Genomic DNA, 23,049 nt, shown 5'->3' on the forward strand with positions numbered 1-23,049 from the left:
ATTTTGACACATTAAAATTTGTATTAGCACTTGCATATTGAGTAGATAACTTCTCACTGCAGCACAGGGAGATCCTAGCTGTGAGCCAGAGAGGTAGACTTCCACACGGAAGGATATGAACATGCATTATGTTCTCAAACTTGCAATTGAATGTGATGCATACTTAGAAGTATCCACAAGACTTACTCTCTAGGGTAATAACAAAATTTCACAGTGTCATAATATCTAAGTAATTTTCTAAGTTGTATATTTTTCAGATGTTTTAAGATGAAGTAGGCAATTCCAGAGTCAATGATGGACGACAAAATCAGCATCAAGGATAAAGTTTAATTCTTCAAACACAGAATTGTAAGTTATCATGGTTATATTCTGAAAATTACTGAACCAAATATTTATTTAATTTTTTTTTAATGTCAAATGTCATGTAATTTGTAACTGGAGACTTTTCAACGAAAATCTTTGTCACTGGGACAAAAATGTTTCACAATGTAATTATTTTTGGTATTCAATGGCCATCAGCTGTGGAATTCTAGAAAAAGTGCATATAGCATTTCATTAGTTGCGGAATAAACCATACTTCAGCATAATTTTAAACAATACAGTGAAATGAATAACAGAATTAGCAAACTGACTGCTTATTGTTATGAGACCATGGAGCTGTCTGAGATCAGTATATAGTTTTTTTTTTCTATTCGATTGCTAAAAATGTGACACCATCAATTGTGACAGTAGCCAACTCTGACCATGATGGCAGAAAATATTGACAACTTCATTTATTTTAAAGTTCATTCAGATATCTCTATGGTTACATGACTTTGTATCTGTTAAAGATTACCGTACATGTAATGTGGATACATCATGTAACAAGTATTGAGAATTAAGAATTTGTTTGATGAACACAATCAAGCTATGTAGGTCAGTATCACAATTTTCTTAACTTAAGGTAAGCTTATATAAATAACCTCTGTCTTTTCTCTCTCGTGTTAAACTGAATTTAATTAAAGTACTTCTAAGCTTATCCATGAAGATAAGGCACAGGCCCATGTAAGATTATATGTTAACATTGACCATGACTAGCATTATAATAAATAGGTCTTAACTCTTCATCATACTATTTCCTGATGACAGATATAAATAGTACATTACATCCATACCCTTCATCCTTAAACACACATGAAACCTCTTGGAATGTTAAAGTTACTTTAACAGTGTGAAATGAGGCAGATGTTTTGAATTTAACAAATTCAAAGAGAAATTTTCTGAAACTGTCAGAGGTAATTTCTGGGTGTATGTGTGTGTCTGACATAGCATTCTGGCATTTCAGTGTCCATGGTCTGGAGCCTTTATGAACTCAGTTAATTAAATGTATAAGATGCAATATAGCATAATACTAATTATGAACTTTGATTATAAGCTAGGTGTTAAAGTAAAACATTTTTATTTAACACTATTAACTTAGGTCCAAGTATTTTATGGAGTATATGGCATACTGGCCATATAGTTTTAGTTTGAAAAATGAAATAGAACATATTTATAACTGCTAGGTTATTTGTTTGTTCAGGTATGTGATGAGAACATGTAGATATATGATTTTTATCAGCAAACTAGTAATTATACACCGTGAAAAAAGTACCCCCTCGCTGTGATAAAATAATCATATACAAGATATGTAGAGTTTTTCTTCATATCAGATAGTGTAAAAGTACTGCTACCTATATACATGATAGAAGAACATTACTGAAAAAGATAATATTTAAGCATTACCCATAATGAAATTTTACTTTTTATACCTATTTTCATTATGAAATATAAAAGTTTGTAGTTAATAAGTTCAGATGAAGAAGAAAAACTATTGATGTTACATTTGTTTAGATTTTGTTAACTGGTTTTAAGTTAGAAAATGACATGTCATCAAGAACTAAGGATTTTTTAAAATAAAATTTTAATATGAATCTGATAGACAAGTAGATGCTTTGAATTCTTCTTTATCAGGATAAAGTGAAGATCGATCCTGATGTTAATGTGAATATGTGAAGTAACATATACAATTTTTCTTATCCATGCCATGCATAAAGTAAAACATGGTTACAGTGAACATAATGAATTTACATTAACAGTGTATTGATTTTCATTTCCGTAGTTTCAAAACATCCTTAACTTATCAGATATTATACATATATCACATGCTTTGGGAGGGGGGGATGGGGATATCAGAATATTTGCCCCTTGGTGCAGGAAAGTCATGGAGTGTTATGTCAACCACTGCTGAAGTCAGAGGGTTTCATAACACTCCAGGGCTTTCCTGTCACCTCAAGGCAAATATTCTGGTAAAGTCACCCAGGGGTCATGTGATATATGTTATAAAACATTTTTAAAAATTTCCTTCATCAATAAGATTGATTATTAGAGTATAGGCAATTAAGGTCAGACGACGTGTTCCTCAATAATATTTATTTTTTTTCCAAGAATTTACCATTGAAGTATTGCTATTTTAACAAGTTTTCTCATAAAAAATTAAGGTACCTTACCAGGCATTTGTGCAAGATACCAGAGGATGCTATTGACTATATAATCCCATTGGAAATCACTAGCATTGCCCAAATTCACAATTATTTTATGTCTATATCTACTTACACATTTTGAGAACAGTTTAAAAATCACTAGACAATGATAATTATGATTATTTTGTTGTATATTACGAAGAGATACAAAACAGATATTCGAACAACATGTCATCAGACCTTAAAGTGATTATTTTGATTTACCAGTGTTTTTAAATCATGAACCTGACCTAATTAATGTAAGTGACAGAGGGTAATCGGGACTGTGTTATAACTTTTCAGCATGTTCAGAAGAGTGTCACAGCTGTTTCCTTTTTGATTCAACATTCTTCAGGGTATATAGTATTATACATTTATTGACTGGGTTCTCGGGCAACATGCATTTTGTTGGACCCAAGAACCAAACTGTTTGCCTTCGGCCTAACGGCCTCAGGCAAACAGTTTGGTTCTTGGGTCCGACAAAACGCATTTTGCCCGAGAACACAATCAATAAATGTTTTGTTATACCTTTTATTTTATTTACATATACATGTATCTTGTACTGGTTTCCATAATGTAAATTTCCTTTACCCGCACTGCGGTTAAACTCGGTCCCGCCCACATTGTGACGTAGAGGTCCAATATCTCATCGACAGGTCCAATATCTTACTCAGCGGTCAAACATCGATTTTCAATGGACTGCTCAGTAAAACATTGAAAATGTCAGACTTTTTAAAGTATAGATTTATATAGGAAACAATTTTTAAAGGTATAACAATACTTATTATATTTGTGACATAATAGGAAAAATTATTCGAAAAAAATTACTGTTGTATAACAAATGTTTTTAACAAATCAAAATTCTTCATCCCTTGCATACCACTAAAAGTGTGTTGTAATGTATTTAGTGCAAATTTATTGGGAACTTGGACAGTGTTAATTTGCACACCCCATTTTATATCAGTGATATATTGTATACAAATGCCAAAAAACTTTAGATTATAGTCTCCATTGCAGGTTCAAAATTCACTTAATTATATCTCTTAATATACTATGAAACATGCGTACAGCTAAATGATGAACAAATGATGAAAAGGGATGAACAATTTTGATTCATTATAAACATGATTTGTAATATCTGTTAAGTTTATATTATGTCTTTGCTGTACAGATAAATTCATTATATGAGTGTTCAACTAAACTTGCTACATGTGTCCTTTGGTGTTGGGGGGGGGGGGTTCAAATTTGTTCAAGTAAAGGTCCATTTCCCTTTCAAAAAGGGGCCAATTAAGAAATAGTGGAAGTAGGGTGAGATCATTTAAAAAAACAAAACAAAAAAAAACTTGTGTAGAGTTTCTGTTTAGAATATGGTAGAGAAGGGGTCCAAAGTTTTGAATGCAGGTGTATGGTAAAATCTTTTAAGAACTACAAGGTGAAAAATTTTCAAACTTGTACAAACCTCCTCTGATATGTAGATCAAGTCATATTTGTTAAGATCCTGACCTCTAGCACAGAAATTGGCCAACACAAGGGTCATAAGTTTTACAAAGAAATGCATAGAAAACTCTTAAAGAATCTTTTGAGGACTGCAATTTAGCAGGCACCCACATGTACCGCAATGTACATTCAGGTTTGTTCAAACCCTGGTCACATTGTGCAGGGAATGGACCACAAAGACATATAATTGAAAAGAAACAAATAATATTTAAAAAATTTTCTCTACAAGATTTACAAGACTACAATTTGTCAAATTTATTTGCAAACATTTTATGTAGTACAAATTTAAGATTAGGGCTGTGTCAATAAGTTGATAAGTAACCAATATTCAAGAATGTATCGTATCAAAAAAATAAATTCCAATACATATCGGGCAGGCTGTTTTTCTTATAATTCTGTGAAAATGTTGAAAATGTCAATCACCAAAGATTTGAATTAAAACTAATTAATAATGATATAAACCTTAGGGAGATAACACATCTTAATTATTAAAATATTCATAGACAACTATATTCAAACATGCTGGTTTGACAGTCATTGAAAATTTGAATTTGTTAAAAACTGGTTAAAAAATCCAATATATCGCAAATCACTTTATAAAATATATAATAAGTATCAAAATTATTTGCTCAATACAAAGCCCTATTTAAGATTGAATAAAATATTGTCCCAAAGGCATGTTTAAGATGTGGTCCCTAAGGCAGAATAAGTGGGAGAGACACAATATTTTTTAGTGTAATTAATTGGACTTTGAAAAAATCCTGTCATGGAGGTTACAAATTGTCGAACTAATATGAAATTGTTCTCATAAGCAGTAAATTCAGATTTGATTACATCCTTGCCAAATGGACCAAAACAGTTTAGATTAGGGTTATCAAATCTAAGATAAAGAAGAAAAGAATAAAAAATATTTTCTTAATGTCACTCGGAAAATGCCTCTAAATAACACTCAGGTGACTAGTAAGGTCCATGGGCCTGTGTGTGTGTTTGTTTTGTAGCTTTAAGTAAACCAGGAGTTCAAATTTTATTTCCAAAGGTAAAATTAAATGCATTTTTAATGATGTATTTTTATTTGTGCCAGATGTGTCTGTGATGGGTACAAATTGCCCAGCAGAGTATTGATGGAGCGAAGATCAGATGAGCAATAGTGTGTTGTCACCAAGACTGTGAGGCACACACAGTTTGTTGACATGAGAGTAAGACCATCTCGTTTGCTACGCAGCCTCTTTCTGGTAGTGCTATTTCTTTTCGTGATGCTCAACATGCATGTGCTGTTGAATACGAATTCTCACCATTCAGAATCCGTGGATCATTCCCTTCTCTACAAACTCCGAAATCCGGACATTTACATCAACCCTCACGTGCAAGTCGGCCATGAAGTCACACCTCAAAGTAGCGAAGCCAAGCTGGAAGTGTTCATCCCACCAAATATGTATAATCAGACATTCTCCAAAGGAGACGTACAGGAAAACAATTTAACACAAATTAAACTAGAAATAGATAGGATTAACCGAGAACAATATATACAAAATTTGCACAAGTTTGGATTGAAGTTAAGAACAGACAGTGTTGTCATGGTAGTCCAAGTTCATGATCGCGCTCAGTACCTCCAGATTCTTGTGGATTCTTTACGTAAAGTCAAGAAGATACAGGAGACCCTTGTGATATTTAGTCATGATGTGTATTCAGAGGCTCTAAATAAAATTGTGCAATCTATAGACTTTTGTCCGGTAAGTGGTCTACTTGATGATTTATTAAACAGTATTTTGTACGTGTTCTTTGCTAGCACTGAAAAATTACGAGCAGTTGTTTATATTATACATGTATAAGTTTACCTATAAAACTTAAGTTTTATATCAAATAATTTTTTGATAAGCATTTAAATATGATGGGTATTTACTTAAATATTTGATTTTATGGTTTTTGATTATATGTGGCAGGTTTTCCCCCCACAAGCTTATGCCTTAACATGCATACATTTCACTGAAACCTTGACAGGGTATCAAAATCTTGACAAATAATTTAGATATTATTCAGATTCTGTTTACATAGTCAGCCTGTTATTAAGAAATCTAAAATTAAAACTGATAATTTTTGCTGTATATGTGCATATCAATTATGCAATTCTCATTTAGACTTTTAAAAGTTCTTGATTCGTCAAAGTGATCTAAAATGTATTATACAAGCATGCTAATTGATGATAAGTAAAAACTGTTTTTTCAAGAAATGTGTTTGAATTTTTGTTGGCTATGTAGAAAACCTTATTGATATTTTTACTATCACATTTAGTATATTACAAATTTTACCTGATTGAAAACTTAAGTAAACTCCTCATTTTTAAAAAAAAAATTGCTTGAAATGCAAGTATGCAACAAAGTAGTTTTTTATAGAAATATCAGAATAAATTATGGTTATCAAACTTTATATGAGATATAATGACCAGGAGACATTTATATCAATTTTTAATTAAGTATTAATGTAGACAGGAGCTTATCAGTATCGATCAATACTCAAATGTGCATGTTTTTTTATATACATGTATCATGAATAAAGATACACTAAAAATATAGATAAGTGATAGCAAAAATCAATGTAGCTATGGGATTAAAGTACTACTTATAGAAAGAAAAATAGAAAAGACTAGCAGCTAAGCCATGTATATGTGTGTATAAATACAAATAAGCAGTTTAAAACATTTTAGTATTGCACATTCTATCTGTTTTCTATCTCAATCTGTTTACAAACCCTACAGCAGGTGCCCTCTGTTTTGTGTCTGGTGCACTAAGAGTTGCATACAGATTTGAATTTTTGTTTACCGGTAGTAGGTAAATTCTCAATATATACCAACAAACACATACGTAGCTTTGACAAACTAATTTGTACACTATTTTTTCATCAGGTGATGCAGATATTTATGCCTGTGACTGCTCAACTTCATCCACAAGAATTCCCCGGCGAACACCCAAACGATTGTCCCCGCAATATAAAAAAGGAGGAGTAAGTGTGTATATTGTAGCTTATCACTGAAACTCTGTCCCTGTGGTCAGAAAACATACAGCTTTGCTGTTTCTTAAAGAATAGGAAGAGCCCTCGGGCACACTACATTGTATATCCACAAGGGTTCATGACCACTTTGCATGATTTGCCATCTCTGCCTTTTATTCCCTGTGTTCATCTTACCATGACTTTTGCAAAACTTTGGTTTGGCTTCTTTGAATGTTCATAAAGAAATATACAAATTTAACATCAAAACTTGTTCACAAAGAAAAAAAATTGAAGTGGAAGTGAAGAATATTTTTTTGGATGACTTTTCAGGGCAGCATCAAAGAAATGTAACAATTGGCAGCATCCAGACAAGTATGGGCATTATAGAGAGGCCAAGTACTGCCAGACAAAACATCACTGGTTATGGAAGGTAAGCTAACTGATCAGTATGGGCTGTTTAACTGACAAGCCTGGGCAGTCTGATGATGTGGGCTGTCTATCTGACAAGTTAAGGGAATCTGACAACTATGGGCAGTCTAACTGACAAGTATGGGCAGTCTAACTTACAAACATTGGCAATCTGACAAGTTTGGGCAGTCTGACAATGTGGGCTGTCTATCTGACAAGTATAGGGAATCTGACATCTATGGGCAGTCTAACTGACAAGTATGGGCTGTCTAACTCACAATCATTGGCAATCTGACAAGTTTGGGCAGTCTGACAATGTGAACTGTCTATCTGACAAATAATGGGAATCTGACAAGTATGGGCAGTCGAACTTGCAAATATGGGCCATCTAACTGACAAGCATGGGCAGTCTAACTGACAAATTTGAGAATCTGATTGACAAGTACAGACAATATTGGCATTACAGAGAGGCCATATACTGCATAATGTAAACACAACAATTTAAGCAATACAATGACTGCTAGGTATTATTTGTCTAAAATTTATGTCAACCACAATACACTGTTTTCAAAACATATAAAAAATCAATTTGACAAAGGTTTCTCTGAGGAATTTTACTGTGGTATTGTATCAATCATTGAAACCTTTAGGGTGTTGTTATTTCAGTAGCAATGTAGCATTGTTGGGATAAAATAAAAATGCTTTGAAAAATGTCATCTACCCTGTTGTTTGATAATCTAGTTTGTAGTTTGATAAAACATGATCTATAATTGTTTTTTATATTAATCTGATGGGGAAATATTTTACACATATACAATTCTTTTTGCACAAATGAGACTGACACAATAATACTTGTATTTGTTATTTATCTATCCCCAGAGACCTGCAATTAACATGATTAGGTAGATGACTATTTGACACAAGGAGATAGACTGATGTGTTAGAATCTCTGTACATAAAATTACTTACTCCTGCCACAGTAGGGGTAAGTCACATGAAATTAGGTCTTGGCTTTAGATAACTGGACTTAGTAAAATCCATTGCCTTTAAATCTGATGAACAAGTCAGGTTAAAAAAGTTTTGCAAGCATAAGAATAGGGTTACAGTAATTGTATAACAGGTGTGTTATTGTACCTGGAGGCAGCATATCATATTGTATGATGGATTGTGAATCTGAACAAAACATACACTAAAAAGTCATTTCAGTTTACTTTCTATGTAGTATTGATATTGTTTTTCTGTCATATGAACTATTTTCATCCATTTTTAAAACCCTGTGCTTCATTTTTTTTTTTTTTTTTTTGGCAATCTTGTGGTAGAGCAGGTAGATAAGACTAAAGTGAAACTAGAGTGTTCCAAAGAAATGCATGTGTCACCTGTTTTATAGCTCCATTAAAGATGTAAATAAATCTAAGAATGGTCATGAAAGCTATTTATTTGCCTCTAGCATTATCAGTAACCATGGTATTTTACAAAAGTCATGATGCCAAGCAATATATGTGCAAAATCAAATCCATACCTCTAACAGTTCTAGAGATAGAAAGTGTGACAGATGGACAGACAGACAGATGCCGAGTAAAGTGATCGCTAAGTGTCGCTCTTCTCTGCAGGCAACACAAAAAAACCTTTTGTTTTAATTTACATAGAGACATGATATATGTCATTCATATTGTTATTTTAGAGTTTAATATATACATACATCTTGCCCAGTTCTCAAAAATGCATAGGTCACTTATGAAAATATTTTATCTCTTCAAAAAGAAAAAAAAAATCTTAAAAGAAGTTTTCAAAGCATGCTCCTTTCTATGATATTTTTTGTATAATAATAACTATCCTGCATGTGCATCCAAGCCTGTGTCCCTTACAGGATTGTGGATGAAGAGTATTACATGTATTTATTGAAAAAGAGTGGTATATATTACAAAATTTTCTTTTCCCATCACTTTCCCTGATTATGGGGTTAGAGATTTACTACTACTACCAGCTAGACTTTTGTGACATATGACCACTTTCTGATAATATCTGCTTAGTATACAAATAAATCCCTTTTTGATATGACTAAAGTATATTTCCTTATGCTGAGGTGTAGGGAGAAGAGATAATGGTAGATTGGTTACTAGGAGAGGCTAGGTAAATTTTATTTATATAAGCTACATGTGAAATGATGGATTAAACTGTGTGGGTCAGTTTTAATGTAGATACAGGAGTATTTTTTCCTTAAAATACACATACAATTTGCTTGACAAACATGAAATTATCAGTATAAATGGTTGGAGTGAGCAGATATAGAAAGGTAGATTTCCTCTTGAGTAGTGTTTTTTTTAATAAAACAGAGTACATGAAGTATGACTGGTAATGTTTTCTCAGTAAAAAAAATATTCAAAGCACATTAAATTTGATATCTTCTTGTCCCATCACTTAGCAGATATATTTAAATCAATGTTCGGTGTATAAACTGAAAAAAATCCAGGTATGCACCTATATTGGAGGAAATTAATTTTACTGGCCTGTAACAGCAAAAAAAAAAGAAAATGTATAGATCTATGGTAATATTTTTGCATTCATCCATTAAACACAACATTCAAGAACAGAAAAATTACCAGTGCATGAATTTTATTTGTATTAGCACTCAAATTCTTTTTTCATTGAGTTTCCAGCTTATGGACAGTTAATTATAGGATTAGGGACTAAACATGATGAAAAATAATTATTTACAAAAGGATTTTACTTTGCAAACATGGTTGAGTAAAATTAATCGCAATGTAAACTTTAATTTAGACAGATTGTGTTTGATTTCTGTTGATAATTCAATTCATTCATGATATCAAAGTTCTTGTTATGACACAACAAGCATGTACATTACATTACTACATTGTATCACAAATACCAAAGGGTCCAAACTCTTTGCCTCATGTTGCCAAGAAAGATTTAAAAATGAAAGCAAAATCTTTTTCACAATATTTTCAAAATTTTTGCAAACAAGTTTGTTATAGCTTTACTGATCATAGAGTGTCCATAGAATACATGATTCTGTGTACTGGTTTTATACTTTTTTATGTTCACTCAAAATGGAATAATCTGTTCATAATCTACTCCTATTATGCTGTGGGATTTTTGTAAAACTGGCTACTACTTTATAAATCCTAATGATAAATACTGATATTTGAGGGGTGATCAAAAAGTTTGCAAACTATCTCTATATTTACAAAACCACAATTCAGATAAGAATGCAATTTGGCACACATATAGTCATACACATGTTCTATAAATAGCATATGTAATGTAATGTTTTTCTCCATGTGTGTAATGTCACAATGTAAAAATGACGTCAATATGTAGGTGACTTGTGACAAAAAATGGTTGACTCAGTCGTACTTGAGATACAAACGGCTGTGAAGTTTAACGTATATCTTGGAAACTCCTTTGCAGTAGTGTATAATATTTTGAACAAGGTTTTGAAGATAAACAACTTCCCAGAAGTTCAATCATTAATTGGATTGATTGTTTGAGTGAAGGGAGAGAGACGGTTAAAAATGGTGTTTGTTTTTTTTGCCCAGTGATAGAAAGCTGGTTTAGTGTTGTGTCCATAGTTGAGCAATTTGTTATTAAAGATCGCCAAATTACAGTTAGATAAAATGTTAAATATCTTAACAGTAATGTTAATATTAAATCTCTAAAATATCATTTACTTCAGACTTTAAACATATCAGATATGATAAAAAGAAGTTGCACATACTTTATCCACATTGGATAAATGATGTTGCCAAGGTAGAGGACTTGGGTTGTGATGGTCACCATGCTCATTCTAGGAAAAGATATCCTTTTCTCCCCATCCTATTTCTGAGATTTGGCCATTTCTGACTAATGGACTGTTCTTGTTATAAAAAATAACCTGCATGGTAAGAAATATACGACTCTGAAAAATCTTTTGGCTTCTGTGAACAGAACGCTAAGGAGCATGTCACGTGACCACCTGGATCACGTGATTCACGCATGGACAGAACGGTGGCAGATGTGCATTAAAATCGGGGGGGGGGGGACTACTTTAAGAAATAATGAATATTAAAACCTAATTTTAGTTCTTTTATGGAAGTAATTCAATTAGTTCACGAACTTTTTGATCACCCTTCATAATTATATAAATGTTGAACTAAAAAATAATGTGTCTAAAATCCAAGTGCAACTTTTAGTCTATTCAAAGTGGTAGAGCTACAGTCTCAGCAGAGACCTCTGGTTCATTATTTAACCCTTCAACAGATAATTTCTGTAGCACTTTGTTCACTTTTACCTATTATGACCCACATCTTGGGTACCATGACTTGCTTATCAGATAGAACCCATTAAAAACCTGTTTCTACAAAAATGTTTTCTTTTCTTTAGCTTCATCGTGTGTTTGATGAGCTGGATGTGACCAAGAACTACACGGGACAGGTTCTGTTACTAGAGGAGGATTACTATGTAACTCCTGATATTATCACTACTCTACAAATGACACTCAATCTCAAGAAAAAGTGAGCACTTTTTTCTGTCTTGGCTCTGTACTTTATTATAGGATATATATCCATAGCTAAAGATATGTGTTGTTTTATTTAAAAGTATTGCACTTCTTTGGGATGCCCCCTAAAAAAAACCCCTGCACTTTCAAATGAGTGAGTGGTTTGTGTGAAATAACCCAGCTAAATTTCTACATTTTAAAATACCCTGGTGTTGAATTCATTGATTATCAACTTTTGTAATAGTTTGAAATCCAGAGGAAATGATGATGAATTCATAATTGCTAATGTCCAACATATATCCAAGGTCACAACATGCAATATCAAGAGGCTGCTGGGAATTTAAATGTTAACTTTTAATATCCATATTTAATTTTTAATCCAAAAGACCACTCAGACATACTTTCTATTTAGGTCATTTCCATTTCTGAATAATTTAATTCTGGTTGTAATGTGCCATTTGATTAGATAAAAAAAATTACATTATATCATATATATTGTGTTGCCTACGTCACAATGACTTGGGTCAAAAAAGTATCGATCCACCTGATGTTACATTTAAATTTGGTATAATTTAAAGTCATTTTTAAGGACAATCATTTCTATTTACTTATAATAAATAAATGAAAATTGAATTATAAGGAATGAATTTAATAGCTACTCAATTTATATGGTATAAACTGGGTTGGAACAGTTTATGCTTTTTTATAAATATACTGTATAAATATTGGGTAGCTATTAAATTCTTTACTTAATTAATATACATGTATATTTCTGTGTCCAGTTAGATATATATGTACAGATAATGTTGAACTTTAAAAGACAATGATTGAATTTACTTATATGTTTTTTATAATTATGTGATGTTATAAACTGCTTATTAAAATCTTTCAAAACTATTTATTCCAGAGAGTGTAAGGACTGTCGTATGATCACTGCAGGGAATTATGACAAATCCCAGATATTCTCGTCTAATTCAGGCAAGGTGAGATCAAATAAAGGACAACTATGAGGAAATAAATACAATTCTAACTATATAATGACTTACTGACCTTCAAAACACAAAAATTTTCCTTTCTAATTAAAAAATACTGTTCTGATTTTTAGAAAGAAAACTCACTTTTTTAAAACAGAAAACTGAACAAATGACTTGCTGACCAACAGAATAGAAAATTTCCATTCCAGTTAACAAATGATTTGTTGATTTTTAGTAAGAAAACTACCCATTCCAGTTAACTTACTCTCATACAGAACAGAGTTGACAAATGACTTGCTGATCTGCAAAAATGTAAAATAACAAATGACCGATTTACAGAAATAAAACTTCCTCTTCTAATTAACAAATTACTGGCTGACATAACATAAAATTTGACAAATGTCTTACTTCTCTGCCGAAAAGAACCTTCTATTACTTTTAACAGATGTCTTTTTGACCTTCTGTATGGAGAAGAAAAACTGTTCCACGTGTTCCAGTTAACAAATGCTTCATTGACCAGTAGAAATAAAACTTTCCCTCAAAACGACTCATTGACCAGCAGAAAGAAAACTTGCCTTTCACATGTTCCAGTTAACATATGACTCATTGACCAGCAGAAATAAAACTTTCCCCCCACATGTTCAAGTTAACAAATGACTCATTGACCAGCAGAAAGAAAAATTTCCTTCTACATGTTCAAATTAACAAATGACTCATTGACCAGTAGAAATAAAACTTTCCCTCCACAAATGACTCATTTACCAGCAGAAAGAAAACTTTCCCTCCTCGTGTTCAAGTTAACAATTGCCTCATCAACCAGCAGAAAGAAAATTTTCCTTCCACATGTTCAAGTTAACAAATGACTCATTGACCAGCAGAAAGATAACTTTCCTTCCACATGTTCAAGTTAACAAATGACTCATTGACCAGCAGAAAGAAAATTCTCCTTCCACAATTTCCAGTTAACATATGTCGCATTGACCAGCATAGAGAAACTTGCCATTCCAGTTAACAAATGAATTACTGACCTAAAGAACAGAAAATCTTCCTTTTCAATTTTGAAAAGATTTTATAAATCGAAGAAAGAAAGCTTTCCTTTCCCATAAATAATGACCTACTTACCAGCAGGACAAACTTCCTTTCATGGTTAACAGTTGACATATTGACCTGAACATTGACTTAACAAACCAGCAGTACATAGACTTCCTTTCATGGTTAACAGGTGACATACTGTCCTTAGCAATTACTTAACCAACCAACAAAAACTTCCTTTCATGGTTAACTGGTAACGTACTGACCTCCAGAAAGTTTTTTCTCCGAGAAAGTGAGCTTTTCTGATCGCCCGTTGTCCTGCGTCTGTCCGTTAGTTTGTCTAGCTGTCTGTCTAGCTGTCCGTCCGTCTGTAAACTTTTCACATTTTTGACTTCCTCTCAGAAACCAAAGTTGGCACAAAGCATCCTTGAGAGAAGGGGATTCTAAATTGTTCAAATGAAGCTTATGAAGGGCTAAGTCCTATTCCAAGGGGAGGTAAACAAGAAAAGGATAAATAGGGTGGGGTCATTAAAAAATTTTCTTCTCAAGAACCACTGGGGCAGAAGAGATGAAACTTGTGTGAAAGCTTCAGGAGGTAGTGTAGATTATAAATTGTTCAAATCATGGCCCTGGTGTTTCGGTGGGGCCACAAAAGGGGATCAAAGTTTTACATTGAAATATATAAAAGAAATTCTTTAAATATCTTCTCAAGAACCACTGGGCAAGAAAAGATGAAATTTGTATGATGGCTTTATGAGATAGTATAGTTTCTAAATTGTTCAAATCATGGCCCCCGAGGGTTGGGTGGGACTAAAATAGGAGATTAAAGTTTTACATTGAAATGTATAGAAAAAAAATTCTCTAAAAATCTTTTTCTCAAGTACTGGTCCTGAAGTGATGAAACTTATACGAAAACTTCCTGAGGTAGTGTAGATACTAAATTAAATAAATTTTGGCCCCTGGGGGTAGGATGCCATCACAATAGTGGATCAGAGTTTTACATGGAACAATATAGGAAATAAATGTTGAAAATCATCGCAGGAACTACATTCGCTCCATTCATATGCAAACATTCCAAAGTTGAGTGGATTCATTTCTTTTTATGCCCTACCATAAAATGACCGGGGCATATAGTGTTACCCCGTTCCGTCATTCTATCATTCCATCATCATGTCTTTCCATTCATTATCTTGGCAACAGTTGCACACATTCAACTCAAATTTCACATATGGATACGTCATATAAATATGCAGGTCAAGTTTAAATTTGGTCATGGTCTGATGATTTTTGACAGAGTTATCCTTCTTGAACTCAGATAAAAATAAGAAATTTTCAGTTTCTGCTCTCCAACTTTTGTAGGGATGTTTGTATAAGGTTGAAATTATATATGCAGGTATTTTACCAGAAAATACAGGTCAAGTTCGAAATTGGTCCTGGTCCGTTAATTTTTGAAAGTTATCCCCCTTGAACTTGGAAAAGATTTGAAAATTCACAATTTCTTATCATTATCTCGGCTGAAAATGTGCAATTTACAATTTGTAATTTGAAATTATGGCTGCTTTCGGGGGCATTCGTGGCATTACAACACATCTAGTTTATATTATATACTTTGGGTTAGAGTTAGCTAAAATAGGGATCAATTTTCACTTAATGCATGTATACATGATAGTCATAATGATACTGAAGCATCCCCATGTTGTGTGAATACAGAGACCTTTAGAGTGAGAGTGGGGCTATAGTATGCGGTGACAATTTTTCATGGGAATATAGAACTCTTTTTGGAAATCTAATGAGGAACAGTAGGGCTAAAGTTACTCAGGTGAGCTATGTGGCCCATGGGCCTCTTGTTTCAGATAACAATGACTTATCAAGCAGCAAAAAGAAATAACTTGTCAATATTACTTACTTGCATTTTTGAATTTTTTTCCCCCTCATATAATCTGTTAAAGGATTCAAAAATAAGGAGTTTCCACACATAGGATTCACAATTTTATTGTAAGAACAGAAATTATTCAGAGGTAAAACATCTGAAGAGAGAAAATATGTTCTTTTAAATTTTGTAATCTCTCTGATTAAATACATGTATACATTAATAAGGAGGACATTAATCAAGTCTATGCACTGAAATTAATTAAATAATTTTTTCAGGTTTTGGAGGTAAAGCAACACAGTGGCATATAACATTTATCTTCTTATTATTACAAAAGTGATAAATCTATTTCAAGACTATTTTTAAAAAAAAGTGTTTTACTATTATTAGGTGTATGCACCCTATGTCTGAAGAAGATATGTCACTGTATTGACTTATTATTTACACTTCTTATTCGGTTTATAAAAAAGTGTTCTTTGGACAAACTGTATCTGTTGAATATATTTCTTTTTCTGAAATGTGTAAACAAAAGCACACTGTTAATTCTTTAATCTCTCCTAGGTGGTGCTCTTATATTGACTTATACCTCTTTTCATATCAGTCCTTTTGTTATATAAAGCAGAAACAGAAATTAGATTTTGGTATCAATACTGGTGTTAGAAATAATGACCTATAGGAAAAAAAATTAAGTGAGAAAGGAAGACAATTCACTTTTAAAAAAATTATTCAAACATCTGGAGTGTGATTTCAAGAGTATATAAAACAACATTATAAAGAGAAAATAGAATGGAGATGATCCAATAAAATGTTTAAAAAAAATTTACTGAATTACATGTATTTTCTTTCAGATGGAGTTAGCATCTTGGATTTCTTCTAGACACAATATGGGGATGACATTTGCTAGAGATCTGTGGAATGAAATCAAGAAGTGTGCCAAAGTAAGGCTCTTTTATTATTTGAAAAGTGAGGGTTAATATTGATGGGGATGTCTGCACATCCATTTTTCCATCCATCCTTCCATCCATCCATCTTTCACACTTAGGGTAGCCATCCCTTATCAGCAACTCCTCTTACACTTCTGAATGCAGTGTAATGAAACTTTTATGAAATCTTTATTATATAATGGCATTATACACTTTATATTTTACATTTCGATCCAACACATATTATTTGGGGTTTCTCATAGCAAAACATGGACACTGCCATGTTCTCTATAATATTGGGGTACCCATCTCATATCCGCAACTCCTCCTTTATCACTGAATAAAATTGAATGAGACTTTCATGGAATCTTTATTACATAATGCCATTGTATTTTTATGTTTTGATCAGACAGATATTTGGGGTTTCTCATAGCAAAACATGGACTTTGCCATTCTTTTTATAATATTGGGGGTACCCATCTCTTATCTGCAGCTCCTCCTATATAAAATATATTGAGACTTTCACAGAATCTTTATTACATAATGCCATTGAGCACCTACTATTTTATGTTCTGATTAGACAGATATTTGGGGTTTTCCATAACAAATGTACTTTACCATTATACTAGTATAGGGGTAATTTTTTGAGCTCAGTGCTCACAGTACTTCTAGTTTTGTGTCTACTGTTAAATAAAACTTGGGAATAAAAAAGAAAACATATAATGTAGACAAGATATATGTATTTCAAATCACCAAGCCTTTGTGGGCAGAAATGCATTTAGCAGGGGTACAAAGTTGAAAAACAAATAATTTGATTTCTCAATCATGTACAGTAACTGTTGCTTGTGATATTAAATATCAGTAAATGAGCTAGGAATCATTACCAAGTCTTTAAATAGACTTTTTAATCACAATAAGATATTTAAGTCCTATGTCTTATTTTGTTTGCATAATTTGACAGATGCTAGTTTTAAATGACCTGTTGACTATTTTCAGGAGTTTTGTAATTTTGATGATTACAACTGGGACTGGACATTGCAGCACTTGAGTATGAAGTGTATACCAGGCCAAATCAAATTGCTCAAGATGAAGGCCACACGAGTGTTCCATATGGGGGAATGGTAAGAACATTTAAGTGGTTTTCTGTTTATTTCTTATAACAACTTCCCATCTGATTTTGTGTTAATTTTATCACACGTTTTGAGGACTGATTGTCTGCAATGTTGTTACTTAAAAAAAAACTAACAAGATGAAATCAATACTTTTAATCATATTTTAAATGATTGTACTATGATATATTTTTCTCTTTCAATTTCAGTGGTGTACACCATAAAGGGAAAAACTGTAATCCACAAGTCAAGAAATCTCAAGTAGAGAACCAGATAAACCAGAATTTAAAGCACCTGTTTCCTAATGTGGTCATTATAAATGGACAATCACGGTTCAAGTTACGAGACCCAAAACCAAATGGAGGCTGGGGCGACATACGGGATAGAAATCTGTGTCTTAGCTTTGTCAATGATGGTTAATTAAGGGAAAGATATTCACAATATTCAGGGAACAATTACGAAGGAGAATGTTTATACATAATACAAAGAAAGGTTCAATTTAGAACTGTTTATAGAAAGATGGAAGTTCTAAACTCCAGTGCTTTCACTTCATATGCCTTTCTGAATGATTATGTATTGTGATTTATCATTTTTTACTGTGATGTTTGATACTGGGCATGATGAGTATTTGAGCATTTTTTATCGTGTAGAGGTCATTCTATGAACAATTTCTAAGGCCAAAGAAAAAAATATGTTTGTGTACTATTACTTGCTAATTAAAAATTGGGTCATTAGGTAGGATTTTGATTTTATTTTTATTTTTTTTTTACATAAAGACATTACTATGAAATACAACAGCTCAAAAATTGCCCACTAAAAATGACCATACAACCTAGAAACCATTACATTTGAAGGAAAATGTACAGACAAGCAATTTTTGGATTGTGCCCTAAAAAAGATATTTGGGTCAGTGCATACAATAAGGGTTAGTCAGGTTACTGTAAACAATCATATTTTTTCTTAGGCCTAATACAGGATATGGTAGGTGGTCTCTAGATGTAAAAGTATGTTTGTTTGTAGATGAAGCATTATTAATAACAGCATTTGTTTGAATTGACTTTTCAATCAAAATAATTTTTTTAACATTTTCATACAATGAAATAAAATTGTTTGCAGCAACAATTTACATGTATGAATAAAGATTATGAAATAGGACATCTTTTTAAAAAAATGTGCACTGTGTATTCTTAATCACACACAAGGTTATTTCTGGATTATCTCTTTACATGTCAAAAACTTAAGTTCATAGTTTTTTTTAACATTTCAGTAACTTTTGTATGCTGAATTAATTGTTTGGCTGCAAAATTAAAGTCTAATTACTTTAATATCATACAAATAATGGGCCGGTTATTCCAGTTTTGAGGTTTTCATGCTTTAAAGTTGTATTTAAAACGATATTGATAGGAACATTAAGGATATTTGCACAAAAGTACTGCAGTGAAACACCTGGGAATTTCAATAGCCTTTTAATGTAGTTTATGAAGAGGCTTGAGAATATTGCATTTTTACTTGGGTGGAAGTTTTTTTGTCTTTTTTATGGACATGTTACAGTTATTTTAGAGTTAGTTATTTTTCTTTGAGGTTCTTCAGTTGTCTAAATACATACAGTCATTCAATGTTTCAGACACTTGCATGCATTTCACATATGAAGATATTCCTATTGTTGTTTGTAGATATTTTGTGATCTCAAAACAAATGTTATCTTAGTGTTTGAACATATTTGAAAATTTCTACAGACCACAACACACATTAATTGTTAGATAATTTTTCTTAGGAAAATAAATCTGTGCATATACATGTATATGTATTTTGAAAATTAACAATTGTTTATTGAATGAGAGCTTACATGAATATCACAGTGATACATACCACTTCATTTATCATGTTCAGTATATACATGTATAATGTACTTGTTACATTGTACAAAAGAAAACACATGTATGACTGAAAATTACTGCATTGCTTTTTCCAATGGAGAGGCATTTCTTTAGAGTGTATATGTATGTGAGATGGCAAGATGTTTTCATGATATAACTGTGTTACCATGTGTGAAATCCTCATCATCTATATTTAGATTTGTAGTGATAGTTGTTTGTGCCTTTGTCATAAATATGTCACATTCACCATCTGTGATAAGCATTATTATCTTTAACATTTTGTGCTAGTTTTACACCAAAATACACTGTTATACTGCAGTACTATTTAAAAGTTAACCTTTATCTCCCAGATCTCCATTTTTCCAGCTTTCCCCTCCTTAACTTAGTATTTGTGCTCTCCTTTAAATACTTCCACAATAACTCTGTACTGAGGTTTGGCTATTTTTTGCTCTCCTTTGAATACTTCCACAATAACTCTGTACTGAGGTTTGGCTATTTTTTGCTCTCCTTTAAAAACTTCCACAATCTGTACTAAGGTTCGGCTAGCCTATTTGTGCTCTCATTTAAATGCTTAATCCTCATTTACTCTGTAATGAGGTTTGGCTTTGTTCTTACTCAGTTTATGCAAAGGAAAAAAGGTGATTTTTTTAATATATGAAATTTGGCATTAATAAGTATTCTTTGCTTGTTTATAAGTAAAAAAGATTACTTGTAGATCTTATTTTTCCACATGAAGATTTAAATGCTTAGTACATTTCTTTCTAGCATGTATAAACTGATTTTTTTTATAGTGTTACACAAAGCTTATAGTTACAAAACTGGGGGTTTTTTGTTCATCATTTGAACAGTTTTTAGCTCACCTGAGCTGAAAGCTCAAGTGAGCTTTTCTGATCACCTGTTGTCCTGCATCCATCCATCTGTCTGTCTGTCAGTACGTCTGTAAACTTTTCACATTTTCAACTTCTTCTCAAGAACCACTGAGCCAATTTTAACCAAAGTTGGTATAGAGCATCCTTGGGTGAAGGGGAGTTTAAATTGTTAAAATGAAGGGCCAACCCCCCTTACAAGGGGAGATAATCAAGAAAAGACAAAAATTGGGTGGGGTCATTAAAAAATCTTCTTCTCAAGAACCACAGGGCCAGAAAAGCTGAAACTTATGTGGAAGCATCCTTAGGTAGTGTAGATTCTAAATTATTCAAATCATGGCCCCCGGGGGTAGGGCGGGGCCACAATAGGGAATCAAAGTTTTACATTGAAATATATAGGCAAAATCTTTGAAAATCTTCTTCTCAAGAACCACTTGGCCAGAAAAGCTGAAACTTATGTGGAAGCATCCTTGGGTAGTGTAGATTCTAAATTGTTCAAATCATGGCCCCCGGGGGTAGGGCGGGGCCACAATAGGGAATCAAAGTTTTACATTGAAATATAAAGGCAAAATCTTTGAAAATCTTCTTCTCAAGAGCCACTTGGCCAGAAAAGCTGAAACTTATGTGGAAGCATCCTTGGGTAGTGTAGATTCTGAATTCTTCAATTCATGGCCCCCCGGGGGTAGGGCGGGGCCGCAATAAATATTACAAAGGGGAGGTCTTGTGAAGAACAGCAGGGCCATAGTAACTCAGGTGAGCGTTGTGGCCCATGGGCCTCTTCTTATCTGTGGTTATCTGTTAAGTCTAATGCAGCAATTATCTTGAGAGAGTCTAAAGATATACAGTTCAGCATTTATCTGTTGATATCCATAAAGAATTAAATTATAAAGGGAAGCTTTACAATGAGAGCACTGTTTTAACGTTAATTTACATTTTTTTTCATTCAACATTAATTTTTGAATTTTGGATCAAATTGTCTAGCTTAAAAAAAGCTGGTTTTCTAGTCACTAGAAATGTTTGTCAGAGAGAATAAGATTTTTGACAATACTTGGTCATAAAGTTTTCACTTGGACCACTACTGTATTTTAGAATATTTCTGAATTAATTAATTTAGGTGTGTTTGAATTTGATCATTAAAAACTGCAGTTTGCCTTGAAGGTGTTGATATAAATTTCTTGTGTGTCTTGTATAATTCTGTTATTATCAATAGGAAATTTTATCGTTTCATCTTTTTTAAAGAAAATTTTAATAATTTCTTGAATCCAAACAAGTGTACCACCTAGTTTAGTAAATAGAATGAATGCCTTATTTTGTAGTCCATAATTTTGTGATTTGTTAATATTTCCAAGCAACATCCACAAAAAGTAGATTGAAATAATTTTTAATTTATAAACTTGGGACCAGTGCAAGTACATGTAGTTTGTTTACATTTTTAATAATAAAGGATCGAGTTAGAACAAGCTATCAGAAAATGGTAGCATGAAAAAATTTGTTGTGTGACAAGTTTGTTATAAAAAGTTTTTATATACATGCACATTTATGTAAGTAGGTATGTAATTTTATTTTTTATTATGAATACTTTACTCAACTTTTGATCACTGTTACTTACTTTTTTCATGATTTAAATTGAAGAAAGCATTTTTTTGTGAAAACAGATGAATTATTGAAAAACAGTTCTCATTAATAACTTGCTGTAATACAGAAACTACTGTAGCTTTATAAATCAGGGCATTGCAGTAATTTCTGTAGATATGCACACAAAATAGACTTGCATCTGTGACAGTGAATAAGCTTTATAAATCTACCATGTATTCACAATACACCCTTTATGTTATCAAAGTTTTAAGTATGTACATGTATATCATTCATGTAATCAAATTATATCAATTTATATGGTTCAATAATTCAATTGTGATAATGATTGCATAATGATTCTGTGTTCTTGTTAATTTATTGAATAAAAAATCTTTGCATATGAAACAGAGTGTTTATGTTAAATGTTGGGAAAACAATGTATCTTGCATGTGAAATATAACCATATAAAGCTACTGTACATCTTCTACTATCATATTTTATTCCATGAATGGATATTTCCTATTATGTCCATTGTCAATGCATTCACAAGGCTGGAATGTTAATAAATGATAGACTCATGAGCAATATTTTAAAAGCAAGAAGCACTGAAATTTATGCCAATTTATGATTGCACTAATCAGTTGAAGAATGCACTAAATTTTGAGTGTGCTGATTTACCGTGTATGTGCATTTACAGTATTCTAAGGCAGAAGTAGATTAGACTTTGGGTAGTAGAAAGAAAGTCAGTCATCTCCATCCACTGAATCTTAAGCCTTTTCTTTATTGAACCCTCAGTGAAGAAAGTCTGAAAGTCTTCAAATGCTCACAATAAACTATTCATTCTTCAAGGAATTTTCTCTGATGTCTCAATTACAGTTGGTATAAAATCTAAACAATA

General features: G+C 32.3%; 1 protein-coding gene across 1 annotated transcript; it reads left to right on the forward strand.

Moving 5' to 3' along the window:
- Window positions 1-262: 262 nt before the first annotated feature.
- LOC133191426 (alpha-1,6-mannosyl-glycoprotein 2-beta-N-acetylglucosaminyltransferase-like) lies at window positions 263-22,556 on the forward strand. Its single transcript, XM_061327187.1, has 9 exons — window positions 263-348; window positions 5,119-5,767; window positions 6,937-7,034; window positions 7,353-7,452; window positions 11,811-11,941; window positions 12,833-12,908; window positions 16,650-16,739; window positions 17,721-17,845; window positions 18,043-22,556. The coding sequence occupies exons 2-9, from the start codon at window positions 5,228-5,230 to the stop codon at window positions 18,251-18,253; spliced, it is 1,371 nt and encodes a 456-aa protein (XP_061183171.1). The 5' UTR covers window positions 263-348; window positions 5,119-5,227; the 3' UTR covers window positions 18,254-22,556.
- Window positions 22,557-23,049: the final 493 nt, after the last annotated feature.

This window comes from Saccostrea echinata, unplaced genomic scaffold (assembly GCF_033153115.1).
Source record: "Saccostrea echinata isolate AGI-Se365-2 ecotype Australia unplaced genomic scaffold, CSIRO_AGI_Sech_v1 ptg000001l, whole genome shotgun sequence".
NCBI classification, from domain to species: Eukaryota; Metazoa; Mollusca; class Bivalvia; order Ostreida; family Ostreidae; genus Saccostrea; species Saccostrea echinata.

Coding starts and splice junctions, on each gene's coding strand:
- LOC133191426 (XM_061327187.1), top strand. CDS start 5,228: ATGAGAGTAAGACCATCTCGTTTGCTACGCAGCCTCTTTCTGGTAGTG. Junction 12,909..16,649: donor TCTCGTCTAATTCAGGCAAG/GTGAGATCAAAT, acceptor ATTTTCTTTCAG/ATGGAGTTAGCATCTTGGAT. Junction 16,740..17,720: donor AAATCAAGAAGTGTGCCAAA/GTAAGGCTCTTT, acceptor GACTATTTTCAG/GAGTTTTGTAATTTTGATGA.